General features: G+C 39.4%; 1 protein-coding gene across 1 annotated transcript in view; it reads right to left on the bottom strand.

Annotated features, from left to right (window-relative positions):
- The window catches only part of LOC124805085 (choline transporter-like 1), a 176,751-nt gene that overhangs the window by 86,707 nt on the left and 70,474 nt on the right, over window positions 1-19,570 (bottom strand). The window contains exon 7 of the mRNA XM_047265526.1: window positions 9,001-9,090. Coding sequence (XP_047121482.1) covers window positions 9,001-9,090 — 90 coding nt within the window. The remainder of the gene's footprint in view (window positions 1-9,000; window positions 9,091-19,570) is intronic.

The raw sequence follows: 19,570 nt of genomic DNA, 5'->3' as shown, positions 1-19,570 counted from the left end.
AAGAATCCTGGAGATACTAAAAGGTATCAGATAGATTATATAATGGTAAGACAGAGATTTAGGAACCAGGTTTCAAATTGTAGGACATTTCCAGGGGCAGATATGGACTCTGACCACAATCTATTGGTTATGACCTGTAGATTAAAACTGAAGAAACTGCAAAAAGGTGGGAATTTGAGGAGATGAGACCTGGATAAACTGAAAGAACCAGAGGTTGTAGAGAATTTCAGGAAGAGCATAAAGGAACAATTGACAAGAATGGGGAAAAGAAATACAGTAGAAGAAGAATGGATAGCTTTGAGGGATGAAGTGGTGAAGGCAGCAGAGGATCAAGTAGGTAAAAAGACGAGGGCTAGTAGAAATCCTTGGGTGACAGAAGAAATATTGAATTTAATTGATGAAAGGAGAAAATATAAAAATGCAGTAAATGAAGCAGGCAAAAAGGATAGATACTGCCTACAGGAAAATTAAAGAAACCTTTGGAGAAAAGAGAAATGAACATCAAGGGCTCAGATGGAAACCCAGTTCTAAGCAAAGAAGGGAAAGCAGAAAGGTGGAAGGAGTATATAGAGGGACTATACAAGGGCGATGTTCTTGAGGACAATATTATGGAAATGGAAGAGGATGTAGATGAAGATGAAATGGGAGATATGATACTGCGTGAAGAATTTGATAGAGCAATGAAAGACCTAAGTAGAAAAAAGGCCCCGGGAGTAGACAACATTCCATTAGAACAACTGACAGCCTTGGGAGAGCCAGTCCTGACAAAACTCTACCATCTGGTGAGGAAAATGTATGAGACAGGCGAAATACCCTCAGACTTCAAGAAGAATATAATAATTCCAATCCCAAAGAAAGCAGGCATTGACAGATGTGAAAATTACCGAACTATCAGTTTAATAAGTCACAGCTGCAAAATACTAACACAAATTCTGTACAGACGAATGGAAAAACTGGTAAAAGCCGACCTCGGGGAACATCAGTTTGGATTCCGTAGAAATATGGGAACACGTGAGGCAATACTGACCCTACGACTTATCTTAGAAGCTAGATTAATAAAAGGCAAACCTACATTTCTAGCATTTGTAGACTTAGAGAAAGCTTTTGACAATGTTGACTAGAATAATCTCTTACAAATTCTCAAGGTGGCAGAGGTAAAATACAGGGACCGATAGGCTATTTACAAATTGTACAGAAACCAGATGGCAGTTATAAGAGTCGAGGGACATGAAAGGGAAGCAGTGGTTGGGAAGGGAGTGAGACAGGGTTGTAGTCTCTCCCCGATGTTATTCAATCTGTATTTTGAGCAAGCAGTAAAGGAAACAAAAGAAAAATTCGGAGTAGGTATTAAAATCCATGGAGAAGAAATAAAAACTTTGAGGTTCGCCGATGACATTGTAATTCTGTCAGAGGCAGCAAAGGACTTGGAAGAGCAGTTGAACTTGAACGGAATGGGCAGTGTCTTGAAAGGAGGATATAAGATGAAATTCAACAAAAACAAACTGAGGATAATGGAATGTAGTCACATTAAACCAGTTGATGCTGAGGGTATTAGATTATGAAATGAGACACTTAAAGTAGTAGATGAGTTTTGCTATTTGGGGAGAAAAATAACTGATGATGGTCAAAGAAGATGATGTAAAATGTAGACTGGCAATGACAAGGAAAGCGTTTCTGAAGAAGAGAAGTTTGTTAACATTGAGTATAGGTTTAAATGTCAGGAAGTCGTTTCTGGAAGTATTTGTATGGAGCGTAGCCATGTATGGAAGTGAAACATGGACGATAAATAGTTTGGACAAGAAGAGAATAGAAGCCTTTGAAATGTAGTGCTACAGAAGAATGCTGAAGATTAGATGGGTAGATCACGTAACTAATGAGGAAGTATTGAATAGGATTGAGGAGAAGAGGAGTTTGTGGCACAACTTGACAAGAAGAAGGGATCGGTTGGTAGGACATGTGTTGAGGCATCAAGGGATCACCAATTTAGTATTGGAGGGCAGCATGGAGGGTAAAAATCGTAGAGGGAGACAAAGAGATGAATACATCAAACAGATTGAGAGGGATGTAGGCTGCAGTACATATTGGGAGATGAAGAAGCTTGCACAGGATAGAGTAGCATGGAGAGCTGCATCAAACCGGTCTCAGGACTGAAGACCACAACAACAACAACAACAACATTCACCTAATTTTCCTGCTTTGAATTCTGAAAGGGAAGTAATAAACTAAGTAACGGGTATCGATAAAAAAGCCTGAGTTATGTTAAAAATTTAATTAATTAAAAAGAGAGAATTACTGTTCAAGTTACTACTCTCTCCATAGTCTATCAATTGCAGGGTGTTAGAACCACTGTTTGGGGTCTGTGGAGGTGAAGTCGGGGTTGACTGTTCTGCAGGAGTGGCAAACATCTTCATCCTCCAGCCCTTCAGTGAAGTACATTCCAGGGACAGGGGGAGAGAGGAGTGGCTGGGATGAGAATCTCTCTTTGGGGTCTCCCTTGTTCTCTTCTTCGTTTTTAACAATTTACAATTATTTTTCCTTCTTCTCCACCAAGAGTACCCTCTATATCCTCCCACTTTCCACATTCAATAGTTTCTATTGTGGAACACCTTCTCTTGTCCATTTACATAAAACCTGCAACACAAGTAACTTCCAGATGTAGTTAATGAATGGCAGAAATAATAATTAAGATCAATATTCACTTTATGTTACACAACTTGTAATAAACATCAGGTACTCATCCTGAATAACGGGAGTATTAATGATTAAAAGAGAGATGTGACTGCTTTATTAGCCTACTTTGTGGCTAATCTACACATACAAAGAAATAATGATGGTCAAACAGTTTCATGAATCTAAGGTACTTTGAGAATTCATAATGATATTAAATGAATGATTACTTTGTAAGGATGTGTATGTAATCTTGATCAAATTGATGCTAAGTCAATGATTATTACAGAGGAGATATGTTAATAGCTTTTTCCATGAAGTTTAAAAGGCAACAACATAAAAGGCACAAGTTCTAAGTAATTTTACTTAACCATGTTAAAGTTAGCTCTTAACTATGAATGTTCATTGTAGTTCATTGACATAATTTGTCCAGGGAGAGGGATCTATGGTGTAACAAGTTTAGAATAGCATACTATGTGAGAAACTGTTTACTTGTATGTGTACACAAACAAAGTGAACAGATGCAGTGTCTCTACAAGACAGGCTGATGACAACAGCCTTACTTCCCTTTACAGTATCTGCTGATTTGGCAATTATTCCACAGTGTCTCACCCTGGTTCAGAGATACAACACATGCCATAGAGAGATGAGTATTGTATCAATCATCATTAAGTTACAGAAACAAAGTTACAATTCAGTTGACAATTCATCTTTTTAATAGAAATTGTCAAGCATGTTGTACTGAACAAATATGTTACCGCTCATTTATGTATGATATTATGTATATATGCTGCAGTGGCAAGTGAAAATTTATTTGTACCAAGGTCGGGGGAACTGAGCCCGCGTCTCCTGCTTAGTAGGCAGGTGTGTCAGCCACTAATCCACCTCGGCACAGCAGTTTGCCCAACAGCATGAGTACCCTGGCATGCCTCCCTTCGCGATCCAAATTCTCACTGCCGCTCCAGTCTACTTTAAATTCCCCCTTACATATGAATAGAATTGCTGAGGCTCTCCATGTTCTGGAATAACACCTCAGCATAGAATGCAAAATGGGGGATCCAGCCTGAAACCCAGGTGCAGGTACATCTACAATTGAAATGACACAATTTCAGAGATTTTACTGGTCTCTTTCATTTATGATTTTATGTATACAGACTGAAGTGACGAGTGAAAATTCGTTCATTTATAAGGGGGAAATTAAAGCAGACTGGGGTGGCAGTGAGACTTTGGATCAACTGGATGGAGGAGGGAGGCATGCCAGGGTAATCTGTGCAGTTGTGTGAACTTCTGTGCCAAGGTGGCTTAGTGACAAGCCACTTGCCTAAAAAGCAGAAGACCCTGGTTTGATTCCCAGCCTTAGTACAACTTTTCACTCATTGCTTCAGTCTATATACATAAAATTATATCTGAATGAGACCAGTAAAGTCTCTGAAATTGCGTCATTTCATTTAAGTACAATATGGTACCACATTTTAAAGAGAAGAGCAATATAATCCAATTTATGAAGATGTACTCTACATCATTTAGTAGATAATTAAAAGTAAATATGAATTTTTAACTGCCTGCACAGAAGAAACAGCAATGGTGAAGAATAAAGATGAAATGTTGAGTTGCAGACAGGCACAACCAAAGGACTGTTATACTGTGTACATATCTATTACAACATATGTCTTACGAAATAATAGAAAATCTGTGTTAGCTCTGGTTTCAGTCGGAGACTATATAACAGTTCACGGAAAGTGATGGTGCGGGATATGAATCCTTGCCAATATCAGCATGACTTGCTGGTCACTGCAGAATAATATAAAACTAATTATGGTCATTTTAAACACATGCCCATTCTTGGTTTCTGGCGGAGTACAGTCTTCTTACAGGACAGGCATTTGTGCGATTTGCAGTCATAAAAGTAATTGTGTGCTGAAACATAATATTGTGTACAGCATTCTTATTACATTCTTTCCAGTTCAGAAGATGTGCGAGTCAAAAGAACTGAAGGTCCTTAAAGAATTTCAGAATAACTGTATGTATGGTGAGAGACATGGCAGACCTTATCTGGGAAGGCAGTTACACGAGACGACAATTCAATGCTTATTTTAAATACATCAGAAAATGAACCTGCAGTCTTATCTATTAGAGCCACATGCCACCAGATAGGACAGGTAAGGATATCATCATTATTTCATCTATAATATGTATCCCACACTGTATTATCCAGTGTTTGATCAAATGTTCTTAACTTGGGCTCCAATCCACAGCTAAAAATATTAAGTTCCCCCTTGAGTTATGTCACAAATGCCTCTTTATTTAGTTTACTGGACACATAAATCATTCCACTTCTTTTAGTTGCCCTTTGTATTTCGGTAATAAATTTTGCTACTACTGCATCATTATAGCAGATACCAGTTTCAATGTGGACATCCTACATGAGATCATGTGTATTTGTTGGCATGAGATAAAATATAAAGAATGATCAAAATGTTTCCATTTGAGGGCGTTACTGCAGCATATATGCTACATAGCATGACTCCGATGAGGGTATATAAGCACTGACATGTAGGCATGCGACTAGTGTGGTATTCGTCCCTTTCCAACAGCATTCAGTAAATAACAGAACCAAGATTTTGTTATTCTTTTCTTGGCTACCAAAGGACAAACACTAGTAGACATCCATCGGAGAGTGAAGAATGTGTATGAGGCAGCATTAGGGTTGTTGATATTTTTAAAAATACCAGGAATCCGATATATCAATATTTAAAAAGTATCAATATCAGTTCTCGATATACCGAGAAAAAGTATCCATATATTGATGGAAAAAATATCAACATAATGGCCAATAAAAATATCGACTTCAGACTGTAACTGTACTGCCAGTTTCGAGCTGTACATTTAAGTGCTGATTTATTATTATATATTCTGTACATCAACAAACTAGCACCCTGTCTATACCCCTTAGAGCGAGACTTGAAAGGAAAACAATGCACATTCACGCTTGGCAATAACCACTTTGCTAACAACGGTAACTGCATGTAAGTGGCAGAAAAAAAGATGTCTGATGGGTCCATCAATTAGTTTCATCACATATTGGATTTGCCTGGAATACTTCATGTCGACATCCATTCTCCCCCCCCCCCCCCCCCCCTCCCCTCCCCCATTTCTGCCAACCCCGGTGACCTAGCAGTTGTAGTGTTAAAACTGCATGGTGAAGGTAAACACTGCAGTTTCTATTGATAGAACCAAGCGCCGAATACATCAGCATTTCCCCTCACAAGTCACCGCCCACTGCGAAGACCAATCTTGTTATTTAGATTTTTGTTCATCATTTTCAACAACTATTTTTGATGAATCCAGATGCGAAGAATAGCACACTAGTTGCACTAAAAACTGCTTTTTTCATGCAACTGATGTGTCACTTCTTCACATTCACACTGAGGTGTGTGTCACTAGGGGTAAGATAGATACTGCCTACAGGAAAATTAAAGACACCTTTGGAGAAAAGAGAACCACCTGTATGAATACCAAGAGCTCAGATGGAAAACCAGTCGTAAGCAAAGAAGGGAAAGCAGAAAGGTGGAAGGAGTATATAGAGGGTCTATACAAGGGAAATGTACTTGAGGGCAGTATTACGGAAATGGAAGAGGACATAGATGAAGATGAGATGGGAGATACGATACTGCATGAAGAATTTGATGGAGCACTGAAAGACCTAAGATATTCCTTTAGGACCACTGATAGCCTTGGGAAAGCCAGCCATGCCAAAAATCTTCCATCTGGTGAGCAAGATGTATCAGACAGGCGAGTTACCCTCAGACTTCAAGAAGAATATAGCAATTTCAAATTCCAAAGAAAGGAGGTGCCGACAGGTGTGAAAATTACCAAACTACCAGTTTAATAAGTGACGGTTGCAAAATACTAACACAAATTCTCTACAGACGAATGGAAAAACTGGTAGAAGCCAACCTCAGTGAAGACCAGTTTGAATTCCAGAGAAATCTAGGAACATGCAATGCAAAAATGACCGTACAACTTATCTTACAAGGCAGGTTAAGGAAAGGCAAACCTACTTTTATACCACTTGTAGATTTGAAGAAAGCTTTTGACAATGTTGACTGGAATATTCTGTTTCAAATTGTGAACGTGGCAGAGGTAAAATATAGGGAGTGAGAGACCATTTACAATTTGTACAGAAACCAGATGCCACTTATAAGGGTCGAGGTTCACGAAAGAGCAGCAGTGGTTGAGAAGGGAGTCAAACAGGCTTGTAGCCTATCCCCGATGTTATTCAATCTGTATTTCGAGCAAGCAGTAAAGGAAACTAAAGAAAATTTTGGAGTAGGATTTAAAATCCATAGAGAAGAAATAAAAACTTTGAGGTTTGCTGACGACATTGTAATTCTGTCAGAGGCAGCAAAGGACCTGGAAGAGCAGTGAACAGAATGGACAGTATCTTGAAAGGAGGTTACAAGATGAATACCAACAAAAGCAACATGTGAATTAAATCTGATGATGCTGAGAGAATTCGATTAGGAAATGAGACACTTAAAGTAGTAGATGAGTTTTGCTATTTGGGCAGCAAAATAACTGATTATGGTCAAAGTAGAGAGGATATAAATTGTAAACTGGCAACAGCAAGGGAAGCATTTCTGAAGAGGAGAAATTTGTTAACATCGAGTATAGATTCAAGTGTCAGGAAGTCTTTTCTTAAAGTATTGTATGGATTTTAGCAATGTGTGGAAGTGAAACATGGATGATAAGTAATTTAGACAAAAAAGATAGTGCTACAAAAGAATGCTGAAGATTAGATGGGTAGATCATAACTAATGAGGAGGTATTGAATAGAAATGGGGAGAAGAGGAATTTGTGGCACAACTTGACTAGAGGAAGGAATCTGTTGACAGGACATGTTCTGAGGCATCAAGGGATCACCAAATTAGTGTTGGAGGGATGTGTGGAGGGTAAAAATCGTACAGGGAGACCAATAGATGAATACACCAAGCCGATTCAGAAGGATGTAGGTTGCAGTAGTTACTCAGAGATGAAGAGGCTTGCACAGGATAGGGTAGCATGGAGAGCTGCATCAAACCAGTCTTCAGGCAGAAGCCCACAACAACCATGAACAACAACCACATAGACAAAGAGAAAGATTGGACCTGTTGGAAGCTCAAAAAATAGAAAGACTCATTCGCACAGTGAAAGTAAAATTATTTTCTGCTACAATTTCACCCTAACAGCTTAAAATATGTACCAAAAATTGTGAAAAAAACTATAATACAAAATAAAAATAACGTCACTTGATACTGCCATTTTGGTATTGCCAATACAGTTTCTGGAAAAAATATCAATATCTGAAAATTTTATCAACTGCCCTGTTCAGCATGTCTTTCGAAAACCACCATTGTGGGATGGTGCATGACAGAGGGTGCTCCTGCTTCATGGTAATGCCCATTCTCAAATTGCAAATGTCATAATGCAGAAGTTACACCAACTAGAGGGGCAGATGTTTGAGCAACCACCATAGAGTCCTGATTCTCCCCATGTGATTATCATACTTTCAGGCCCTTAAAAAAGGCCTTGAAGGGTCAGCAATTCCTGATGGACGAGGATATGCAGCAGGCACCTATGGATTTCTTCACGCAGCAAGACACAATGTTTTACCAAATGGATATCTTCAAAATAGTGCATCGGCAGGATTACTGCCTCAGTGCTCACAGTGATAGTGTCTGACTGTCATCCCAATTCTGGACTCTCAACCTTCAAATGGAAACTTTTTGATCACCACTTATATAGTTCTATTTTGAGTGGGCTTACAAACTACCTGTTGCAGGCAGTTTTCAGAGAAAGCACTTAGTACTGTTTTCCAGGACATACTGACATGCTCACCACTTATGAAACTGAACTTATAATGATGAATTGTTGGATAATCAAAGTTCTGATCTACTAGTACAGGTATGTAAATACCATGATACAGTAGAATCTGGAGGGATGTGGATCAAGTCCAGATACACATCTTCACTTAAATCCCACTATTATAAATTACCTCTGTAAATTACTCTGTCAACTATAATTAAGGTTGTATATCAAAGGCAGTAGCCACAGTCTCTTTAAAGAAAATTGTGTCAACTATATAAAGAAATTAAATCAACATTACAGAATTCTTTGTATCTCTATATGTTTTTCCTGAGTCTATGCTAGTGTGCAGATAACAAATATCATTCTTCTGAAACAGTCATATTGGATATGAACACCTATAGACAATGTGAATGTCCAGACACCACATAACATATGTTCTAAGGTCATTAGAAATACCTACATTGCTATAGTAATAATAGTACTTACCAACTGAAGCAATACTAACAAAGATCATGAATATCCAGGCAACGATTGATGCAAGCAGATGGAGGAATGACACCATTATCAGTGACAGAACTGTAAAGTCAACAAAGCAAACAATAACAACACTGGATAGCACAAGATAACAGTAGTATATAGAAATAAGCTGGCAAACATTGCTGATGCAATTTATTGTATGACCATATTACGATCTTCACATGTTTATTGGCATTTACATACATAGTCTGGGAAGGACACATATTTAACACTAATGCCGTTTCACTCCTCTTCAATTTAAATTTCAAATTTTTGCTGCCTAGTAATATAAAATGTAATATAAAATAAGCAATCTTTTGTGATACAAACTAAAATTCCTAAGCAAAATTAGTGTTCTTATAATGAAAGCTGCAGTTAAAGTAGGCAGAAAAAGTGTACTTACTGAATGAAAGCATTATGAGTAATAACAGAACAAAGATGACTGCAAATCTTAAGATTTTAGTAATTGATGTTTTCGTTATTTTCAGTTTCTCTACTTTCCCTTTATATTAATATAGAAGAATAACCCCTTTTTTCACGTCATTATAGAAGATTAACTTTTCTACAAAGACACTTCCAACAGCCAATGGAATGAATTATTCTGAATCATCTACAGAGAACAAGATGTAACCAAATATCAGCCAATCAGAACTAGTTCTGATCTTTATTGGCGTCACTCTGTTAAATACTTAACATAACCGAATTTGCCATTTAACTTAATCCAATGCAAAAAAAGCATATAATCCAAGATGTATCTTTAAACACTGCTTCACATATTTCAACAGAATGCTTCTACATTTATTAAAGCTAATGGTTTTAAGCAGAAGAGGCTGCATATGTTACTCCATCTGTGGTGTCTTCAGGATTCAACTACCAAGCAAGTTCTCATCACATAAAACATAGGCTTTTTGGCATTGTCAAAGATGTTAAATGTTCTATGGTATTGTATACTTTCAGGGATATCAGTATGTTCAGTTCAAGGCTTTGAGGTGCGGTTATCTGACTATTCATTCATTTTCACAATACAGTATCTGTCTGTCCAATGTAATTTTCAAATTGTGTGCTGTTAGCTTGCTTATTTATATCTTTTAAATGTGAGATTTTGCATGATTTATAAATTTGTGTTGTTCTATCACATTCAACTCATTATTTTCTTAAATTTTATTCTCAAAAAGTAAATGACAATTAATATTAATTTGTTTTTTAATGTACTAACATTTTCAAATAGTCATATTAAAATTCAAATTTTTTTGTAAATAAATTATGTTAAAGATTAATATTAAATACTTTTTAACAATAATAGCAATTCCTGGATGGAGCAGTACCATAAAATAAGGGAAAGGCAACCACTCACTTATAGCAGATCAAGATGTTGAGCACAGAATCACACAACAGAAAACATCACTCACACTAGCTTTCATGCATCAGCGCTTTCCCTCATAAATTATACACATTCTCACACATACAATCAGCTGTGAAATGGATCTGAGATGAGTTTTATGCAAGACTGCTTAGTTTGGCTGGAAGAAACGTACTTGGCAGGTTCAAACATAAATTTTGTATTTGATGAAAACTGAGTTAAAGATGGAGTTCTCATTTGAATTTCATATAAGTAACCAACATGTTGCATTTCAATCTATCACAAAAAGTGGTGCCTTGTTTGCGTTCATGTTTGGATACACTAGTGGTATCCTCATACACAAAGGTCAGATAACCATGTCACAGCTGTCGGTGGCACAACTGCTTGCCCTCAGTGCCAAGGGCCCTCAGTGCCAAGGACACCATCAACGTATGTAAACATAAACATAAACAAGGCACCACTCAGTATTGTCTTTCAAGCACCAGTATACTGGAGAATGCTTCCACAGACCACAGCAACATCTAGGAACAGTCACATCACCAAAATGTATGATGATAAGTATGGGGATTGGTGACTTTAAAGTAATGAATCTGAAAGTGTTCCATAGTTGCGACCAGTTCCTGGGAGTATGTCAATATAATGGCTTGGAAGAATCAAGACTGAGATGCTATCAGTACCTTAAAAGCTTTAACATAAATTTCTCAGTCAGTGATGCCAAAATGTACATTATCTTCAAAGGACTGCAGTATTCAGGCTTAATCCAAGTGAAAATTTTATACATTGTTCCAATTGACCTGCTTGTGCGTGTTAGCTACAGATGTTTGACACTTCCTCTAATCTGTAATTTCAGTATTAAGAGTTTTAGTAGTAGTAGTAGTAGTAGTAGTAGTAGTAGTTGTTCTTCTTCTTCTTCTTCTTATGGTGTTAATATTTCTGCAGATGTAAAAATTTAAAGAATTATTTTAAAGAAAATAAATGTAACTGAAGCAACTACATTTTTGTGAATGTAGTAGTAATAAATAAAGCATTGTTCTACCACTCTAATTATCTCTCATGTGTTAAACATTTAGGATGAAAACCAAACATTTAAGACGAAAATTACACAGTCTTACAGGATTCCGTACTGAGTACTTTGAGACAAGGAACTAATGGTTGGAAATCAATATATGGTATTTTGTAACAAACAACCCAAAACCATAAAGCAAAAACTAATGTGACAACCAACAACATTAATGTGTGCATCACAGTAGCAGCACCTATACAAAGTCTCCTACTGTCCTTTACACAGTCCATGAGACAGGCACCTAGGATAAAAAATGTTCAAATGTGTGTGAAATCTTCTGGGGCTTAACTGCTAAGGTCATCAGTCCCTAAGCTTACACACTACTTAACCCAAATTATCCTAAGGACAAACACACACACCCATGCCCGAGGGAGGACTCGAACCTCCGCCGGGACTAGCCGCACAGACCATGACTGCAGCACCGTAGACTGCTCGGCACAGCTAGGATACTGCCAAACTTCTTTGTTAAGATCTAAGCTAAGCTCTCTGTGACTAAAACTGCAACGTCTTTTAAGCTTCTCTCTACAGGGACAAATTTATTTCAATTAGGATGTCCATGACTCTTTTCTACACATTTATTTGGTCTTGCAAGCACTACACCCTTCTGCACTATACATTAAATGCATGTTTGTATGTTCCTGTAACGTCAACATTGTGAAAAGGATAGCTTGCAACTCACTGTACAGCAGAGATGATGAATAACAGACAGGCACAACAACAAAAAACTGCTAAACAAGTAAACTTTTGGCCAAAAGGCCTTGTAAATTAGGCAACATAGATACACACATTCTTGCAAACACAACTCACACATACATGACCATTGTCTGGTTACTGAGACCAGATTGTAGATTGTCAGCTGTGAGCAACATCACATGATAGAAGAAGCAATCTGGGTGGTGGGGGTAAGGACGAGGCCAGGGTGAGAAGGATGGGATAGCAGGGTAGGGTTGGGGGATGGTAAAGTGCTGCTTGTGGGAGCATACAGGGATGAGGTGAGAAGAGGGCAGGGCAGCTGGTGTATTCGGGAGGTTAGATGCAGGGCAGGGGAATGATGATGATGCTGACAACACAAACACACAGTCCCAGGGCAGAGAATATCCCCAACCCGGCCGAGAATCAAAACCGGGACCCCGTGATCCAGAGACAGCAATGCAAGCCACTAGACCATGAGCTGCATGCAGGGCAGGAGGAAGGGGAAGGGAGGGCAGAACAGGAGAGAAGTAAAGAACTGTGGATGTGTTGCTGGAATATAGGTCTGTGTAGTGATAAAGTGGGAACAGGGAAATGGATAGGTGGGTGAAGGACAGTTACTGACAAAGGTTGGGTCCAGGAGGACTAAGGGAATGTAGGATATATTGCAGGGATTGATACCACCTGCAGGTTTCAGAAAAGCTGGTGTTTGTAGGAAGGATCCAGTGGTACAGGCTGTGAAGTAGTCATTGAAATGAAGAATGTTGTGTTGGGCAGCGTGCTCAGCAATTGGGTGGTCCAGCAGTTTCTTGGCCACAGTGTTTCAGTGGCTATTCATGCGGACAGACAACCTGCTGGTTGTCACGCCCACGTAGAACACAGCACAGTGGTTGCAGCTTAGACTGTAGATCACATGACTAGTTTCACAGGTAGCCCTGCCTTTGATAAGATAGGTTGATGCCTGTGACCAGAGTGGAATAGTTGGTGGTGGAAAGATGTAATCCCATCTCACACATTGAAACTATTGCCCTCCAGGAACTAAAGCAGCATGCACAATGCCACTTCCAATCTGTTCACTTCCTACTCCTGCCTTGGACTACCATGATCCACCAGCACTACAACAGCCTCCAAACCTGCCCCACATCCTTCCATAGCACACAAACTCTGTTCCGCAGACATATTACATTCATCCCAACCTCAAAAACTCTCTCACCACCACCATACAGAATCCAGAAGCTAACCAGACCTGAAGAACACTCATGAACCTTAGTACCACAGAAGAATCAGTCTTTTTCAAAGGTCTTAACTTTTGCCCCACTCCTAAATTCACTCATGCTGGACTTGTGAAGGCATTCTCTCCTTCTCCCAGTCCCTACAGTAGAAACATATTTTCGCAACCCACCCTACCAGACTCAATTGAAGACCAATGTTCAACCCTGCCCGTCTCAATTCACTCTTCCATCCAACAGCGACCCACCCCCACTTCCCCCAAATCACCTCCTGTCAACTTTTAAGAATTTCTTGATCCTGAGCCTTGCTTCAAGATCACTCCCCAAATCTCTCAACATGAAAGCTAACCTTACATCTGTAAAAATATTCTCAATTCACCACCTAAAAAATTGATACTGACCTTATAATTCTACCTGCTGACAATCGCACCACCAATGTTGTTTTGAATCACAAGGATCACCTGGCAGAAGGACTCTGCCAGTTGTCAGATTCATCCACCTATAAACCCTGCCACAGTGACCCCATTCCAGGAAATCCAGCATGATCTCCAGTCTCTCTTCAAACCCTTAGGGCCATTCCAGACCCTCTACCATTTCCTCCACTAACCCTCCACAGTTCCTCTTCCTTTACCACACAGTGCCTTACTCATCACTATTGATGCAACACAGATTTACAATAACATCCCTAATGGTCATGGCTTTGCCATTATTGAATGCTACATTTCCCAATGCCCAATAGATTCCAAACCTACAAACTCCTTCCCAGTCACCACCACCAACTATATCCTCACCCACAATTACTTTTCCTTTCAAAGCACCACCTACAAACAAATTCGGGGTACAGCAACAGGCACTCACATAACAAATCATATGCCTATCCATTCATCGACCATATAGATGAATACTTCCTAATTGCTCAGTACTGCTAATCTCTCACCTGATGCAGATTCACTCATAACATCTTCATGATCTGGATCGAGGGTGAGGACACCCTATCCATATTCCTCCAGAACCTCAACACTTTCTCCCCATTTCACTTCACCTGGTCCTACTCAACCCAACAAGCCACCTTCCTCGATGTTGACCTCCACCTCAAAAATGGCTACATCAGTACCTCTGTCCACATCAGACCTACAAATCACCAGCAGTACTCCCACTTCAATAGCTGCCAACCATTCCATACCAAGAAGTCCTTTCCATACCAGCTTAGCTACCTGTGACAGTCACATCTGTAGTGACGAGCAGTTCCTCTCGAAATACACCGAAGGTCTCACAGAGGCCTTCACAGACTGAAATTACCCTCCCAATCTTGTACAAAAATAGATCTCCCGGGCCTTATCATTCCAGTCACCACCACCTCCCAAAGTCCCACCGTCCAGCCATAGAGGAGCATTCCCCTCGTGACTCAGTACCACCCAGGAGTGTAGCAACTGAATTACATTCTCCAACAGGGTTTTGTCTACCTCTCATCATGCCCTGAAATGAGAAATGTCCTATCCACTAACCTTCCCACCCCTCCCACAGTGGTATTCCACCACTTGCTGAACCTACACAACATCCTATGAACATATGAGCTATATAGGGATGGATGAGGATCCATTGCTACTCCACCCCTGCTCCCAACCCCTTGCCTCATGGCTCATAGCCCTGCAATAGGCCTAGATGCAAGACCTATTCCATACACCCTCCCACCACCACATTTGTTGCATGTCGTCCAATTCAGAAGTAGGCCTGTTGGCCGAAATCTTATTTGTTTAGCAGTCTTTATGTTGTGCCTGTCTGCGACTCAACATCTCTGCTATATGGTGGGTAGCACTCTATCATTTTCATAATACTGTCATTATCTATACTGGATTTTTCATTGTTTGTTCCCATAATGTTCACATTATTCAATATGGATAGTAAACTCAAAGTGGACACTTCACAGATGGATGGTTGACTTTTCTACAGTGTGCAAGACATTGGTAGTGGTTGGCATCTATGGTGATATCACCTTATGCCAGTCAGGGTACAAGAACAGGCTACTGGTATGGGTCTTTGTAGGCCCTTGGTGGCACGAGATATACCTCAAATTCTTCTAGATAGATGGGTTCCTCAACTTTGCAGTCCCAGTCTGATGCCTGGTTTCTTATCTCTCAGTTTAGAATCCTCTGCTAACTGTATCATTTTGACTGTAATGTTTTGTGACAACCTACATGAATCTAATCATATGTTTTAAATTATAATGTGGCTATATTTGCAACCATTGGTTACTTTCAATAATCATATATTTTATCTCTCTCTTCTAGCCAAATGTCCCAACACGTAATATTACATCATCACAAACGTACACACATGATTGTAACTCTGGTACAATGTCACTCTGTTTAATTGAGTTGAATCCCAGAACAACCTTTTCAAGCCCATTTGTCTTTATAGTTAAAACATCCAACCACAAACAACCTAGAACATGTTCTGATAGGAATATCGTGTTCACTCAAATGACACTTATTAGAACATTTAAGTCAGTAACTGTTTCTGAACAGAAATTATATTCTGACAAAAAGAATCACAGATAATACTTTACTTTGTTGTGCCTAGGGAAATTTGGCTTGACAATGCATATTTGTGATTTTCAATTGTCCTCGTCACTTAGTTAAATGTCTAGCTTAATCATAATTTATAAATTACAATTCAAAATATTCTAAAATACTGATAAAATATCAACATGTCTGCTATATCACTTTTATAAGTTAATTTTTAAGACTGTCAGTGGACTAGTTTTTCAAGCACTGCATAAATAAGCGGAACATAAAAACAGAAGGGAAGTCAAATGACTGACAGAGAAGAGACAGTTAATTACACTGTTATGTTCATGGTCAAGCAGAAGCCTGGACTATACATTGGCAACTACACCAGACTTTGTCAAGTCTGGTAGGTATATAAGTCCTGCAAACAAACAAATAAATGTGTAACAGTGAATTAGTACATATTATTTACAATAAACTCCAACATATCAGCAAGGGAAAAAAAAGAGTTAAATAAAAATCAATATGACAGAGTACACAGATAAGCCAAAACATTATGACCACTACCTACTGCGATGCTGTATGCCGCCTGGTGGTATTGCGGGCACATGAAGCAGTAACAAAAGTATGTAAGCGGAGCAGACGCAGGTGGGGGATCATCTTAGTGAAGATATGGACTTCAAATGAACCATGGACCTTGCCGTTTGTGGGGAGGCTTGTGTGCCTCAACGATACAGATAGCCGTACCGTAGGTGCAACCACAACGGAGGGGTATCTGTTGAGAGGCCAAACAAACGTGTGGTTCCTGAAGAGGGGCAGCAGCCTTTTCAGTAGTTGAAGGGGCAACAGTCTGGATGATTGATTGATCTGGCCTTGTAACATTAACCAAAACGGCCTTGCTGTTGTGGTACTGCGAACTGCTGAAAGCAAGGGGAAACTACAGCCGTAATTTTTCCCTAGGGCATGCAGCTTTACTGTATGGTTAAATGATGATGGCCTCCTCTTAGGTAAAATATTCTGGAGGTAAAATAGTCCCCCATTCGGATCTCCGGGCGGGGACTACTCAGGAGAACGTCGTTATCAGGAGAAAGAAAACTGGCATGCTACGGATCGGAGCGTGGAATGTCAGATCCCTTAATCGGGCAGGTAGGTTAGAAAATTTAAAAAGGGGAATGGATAGGTTAAAGTTAGATATAGTGGGAATTAGTGAAGTTCGGTGGCAGGAGGAACAAGACTTCTGGTCAGGTGAATACAGGGTTATAAATACAAAATCAAATAGGGGTAATGCAGGAGTAGGTTTAATAATGAATAAAAATATGGGAGTGCGGGTAAGCTACTACGAACAGCATAGTGAACGCATTATTGTGGCCAAGATAGACACGAAGCCCACGCCTACTACAGTAGTACAAGTTTATATACCAACTAGCTCTGCAGATGACGAAGAAATTGATGAAATGTATGATGAGATAAAAGAAATTATTCAGGTAGTGAAGGAAGACGAAAATTTAATAGTCATGGGTGACTGGAATTCGACAGTAGGAAAAGGGAGAGAAGGAAGCATAGTAGGTGAATATGGATTGGGGCTAAGAAATGAAAAAGGAAGCCGTCTGGTAGAATTTTGCACAGAGCACAACTTAATCACAGCTAACACTTGGTTCAAGAATCATAAAAGAAGATTGTATACATGGAAGAATCCTAGAGATACTAAAACTTATCAGATAGATTATATAATGGTAAGACAGAGATTTAGGAACCAGGTTTCAAATTGTAGGACATTTCCAGGGGCAGATGTGGAGTCTGACAACAATCTATTGCTTATGACCTGTAGATTAAAATTGAAGAAACTGCAAAAAGGTGGGAATTTAAGGAAATGAGACCTGCATCAACTGACTAAACCAGAGGTTATACAGAGTTTCATGGAGAGCATAACAGAACAATTGACAGGAATGGGGGAAAGAAATACAGTAGAAGAAGAATGGGTACTTGATCCTCTGCCGCCTTCACTACTTCATCCCTCGATGAAGTAGTGAAGGCGGCAGAGGATCAAGTAGGTAAAAAGACAAGGGCTAGTAGAAATCCTTGGGTAACAGAAAAAATATTGAATTTAATTGATGAAAGGAGAAAATATAAAAATGCTGTAAATGAAGCAGGCAAAAAGGAATACAAACGTCTTAAAAATGAGATCGACAGGAAGTGCAAAATGGCTAAGCAGGCATGGCTAGAGGACAAATGTAAGGATGTAGAGGCTTATCTCACTAGGGGTAAGATAGATACAGCCTACAGGAAAATTAAAGAGACCTTTGGAGAAAAGAGAGCCACTTGTATGAATATCAATAGCTCAGATGGAAACCCAGTTCTAAGCAAAGAGGGGAAAGCAGAAAGGTGGAAGGAGTATATAGAGTGTCTATACAAGGGCGATGTACTTGAGGACAATATTATGGAAATGGAAGTGGATGTAGATGAGGATGAAATGGGAGATACGATACTGCGTGAAGAGCACTGAAAGACCTGAGTCGAAACAAGGCCCCGGGAGTAGACAACATCCCATTAGAACTACTGATGGCCCTGGGAGAGCCAGTCCTGACAAAACTCTACCATCTGGTGAGCAAGATGTACGAGACAGGCGAAATACCCTCAGACTTCAAGAAGAATATAATAATTCCAATCCCAAAGAAAGCAGGTGTTGACAGATGTGAAAATTACCGAACTATCAGTTTAATAAGTCACAGCTGCAAAATACTAAGGCGAATTATTTACAGATGAATGGAACACTGGTAGAAGCCGACCTCGGGGAACATCAGTTTGGATTCCGTAGAAATGTTGGAACACGTGAGGCAATACTGACCTTACGACTTATCTTAGAAGGAAGATTAAGGAAAGGCAAACCTACATTCTAGCATTTGTAGACTTAGAGAAAGCTTTTGACAATGTTGACTGGAATACTCTCTTTCAAATTCTGAAGGTGGCAGGGGTAAAATACAGGGAGCGAAAGGCCATTTACAATTTGTACAGAAACCAGATGGCAGTTATAAGAGTTGAGGGACATGAAAGGGAAGCAGTGGTTGGGAAGGGAGTAAGACAGGGTTGTAGCCTCTCCCCGATGTTATTCAATCTGTATATTGAGAAAGCAGTAAAGGAAACAAAAGAAAAATTTGGAGAAGGTATTAAAATCCAGGGAGAAGAAATAAAAACTTTGAGGTTCGCCGACGACATTGTAATTCTGTCAGAGACAGCAAAGGACTTGGAAGGGCAGTTGAACGGAATGGACAGTGTCTTGAAACGAGGATAATGGAATGTAGTTGAATTAAGTCGGGTGATGCTGAGGGAATTAGATTAGGAAATGAGACACTTGAAGTAGTAAAGGAGTTTTGCTATTTGGGGAGCAAAATAACTGATGATGGTCGAAGTAGAGAGGATATAAAATGTAGACTGGCAATGGCAAGGAAAGTGTTTCTGGAGAAGAGAAATTTGTTAACATCGAGTATAGATTTAAGTGTCAGTAAGTCGTTTCTGAAAGTATTTGTATGGAGTGTAGCCATGTATGGAAGTGAAACATGGACAATAAATAGTTTGGACAAGAAGAGAATAGAAGCTTTTGAAATGTGGTGCTACAGAAGAATGTTGAAGATTAGGTGGGTAGATCACGTAACTAATGAGGAAGTATTGAATAGGATTGGGGAGAAGAGAAGTT

The sequence above is a fragment of the Schistocerca piceifrons genome, chromosome 1 (genome assembly GCF_021461385.2).
Source record: "Schistocerca piceifrons isolate TAMUIC-IGC-003096 chromosome 1, iqSchPice1.1, whole genome shotgun sequence".
Classification (NCBI taxonomy): Eukaryota; Metazoa; Arthropoda; class Insecta; order Orthoptera; family Acrididae; genus Schistocerca; species Schistocerca piceifrons.
This window is presented reverse-complemented; position numbering and strand designations above follow the sequence as displayed.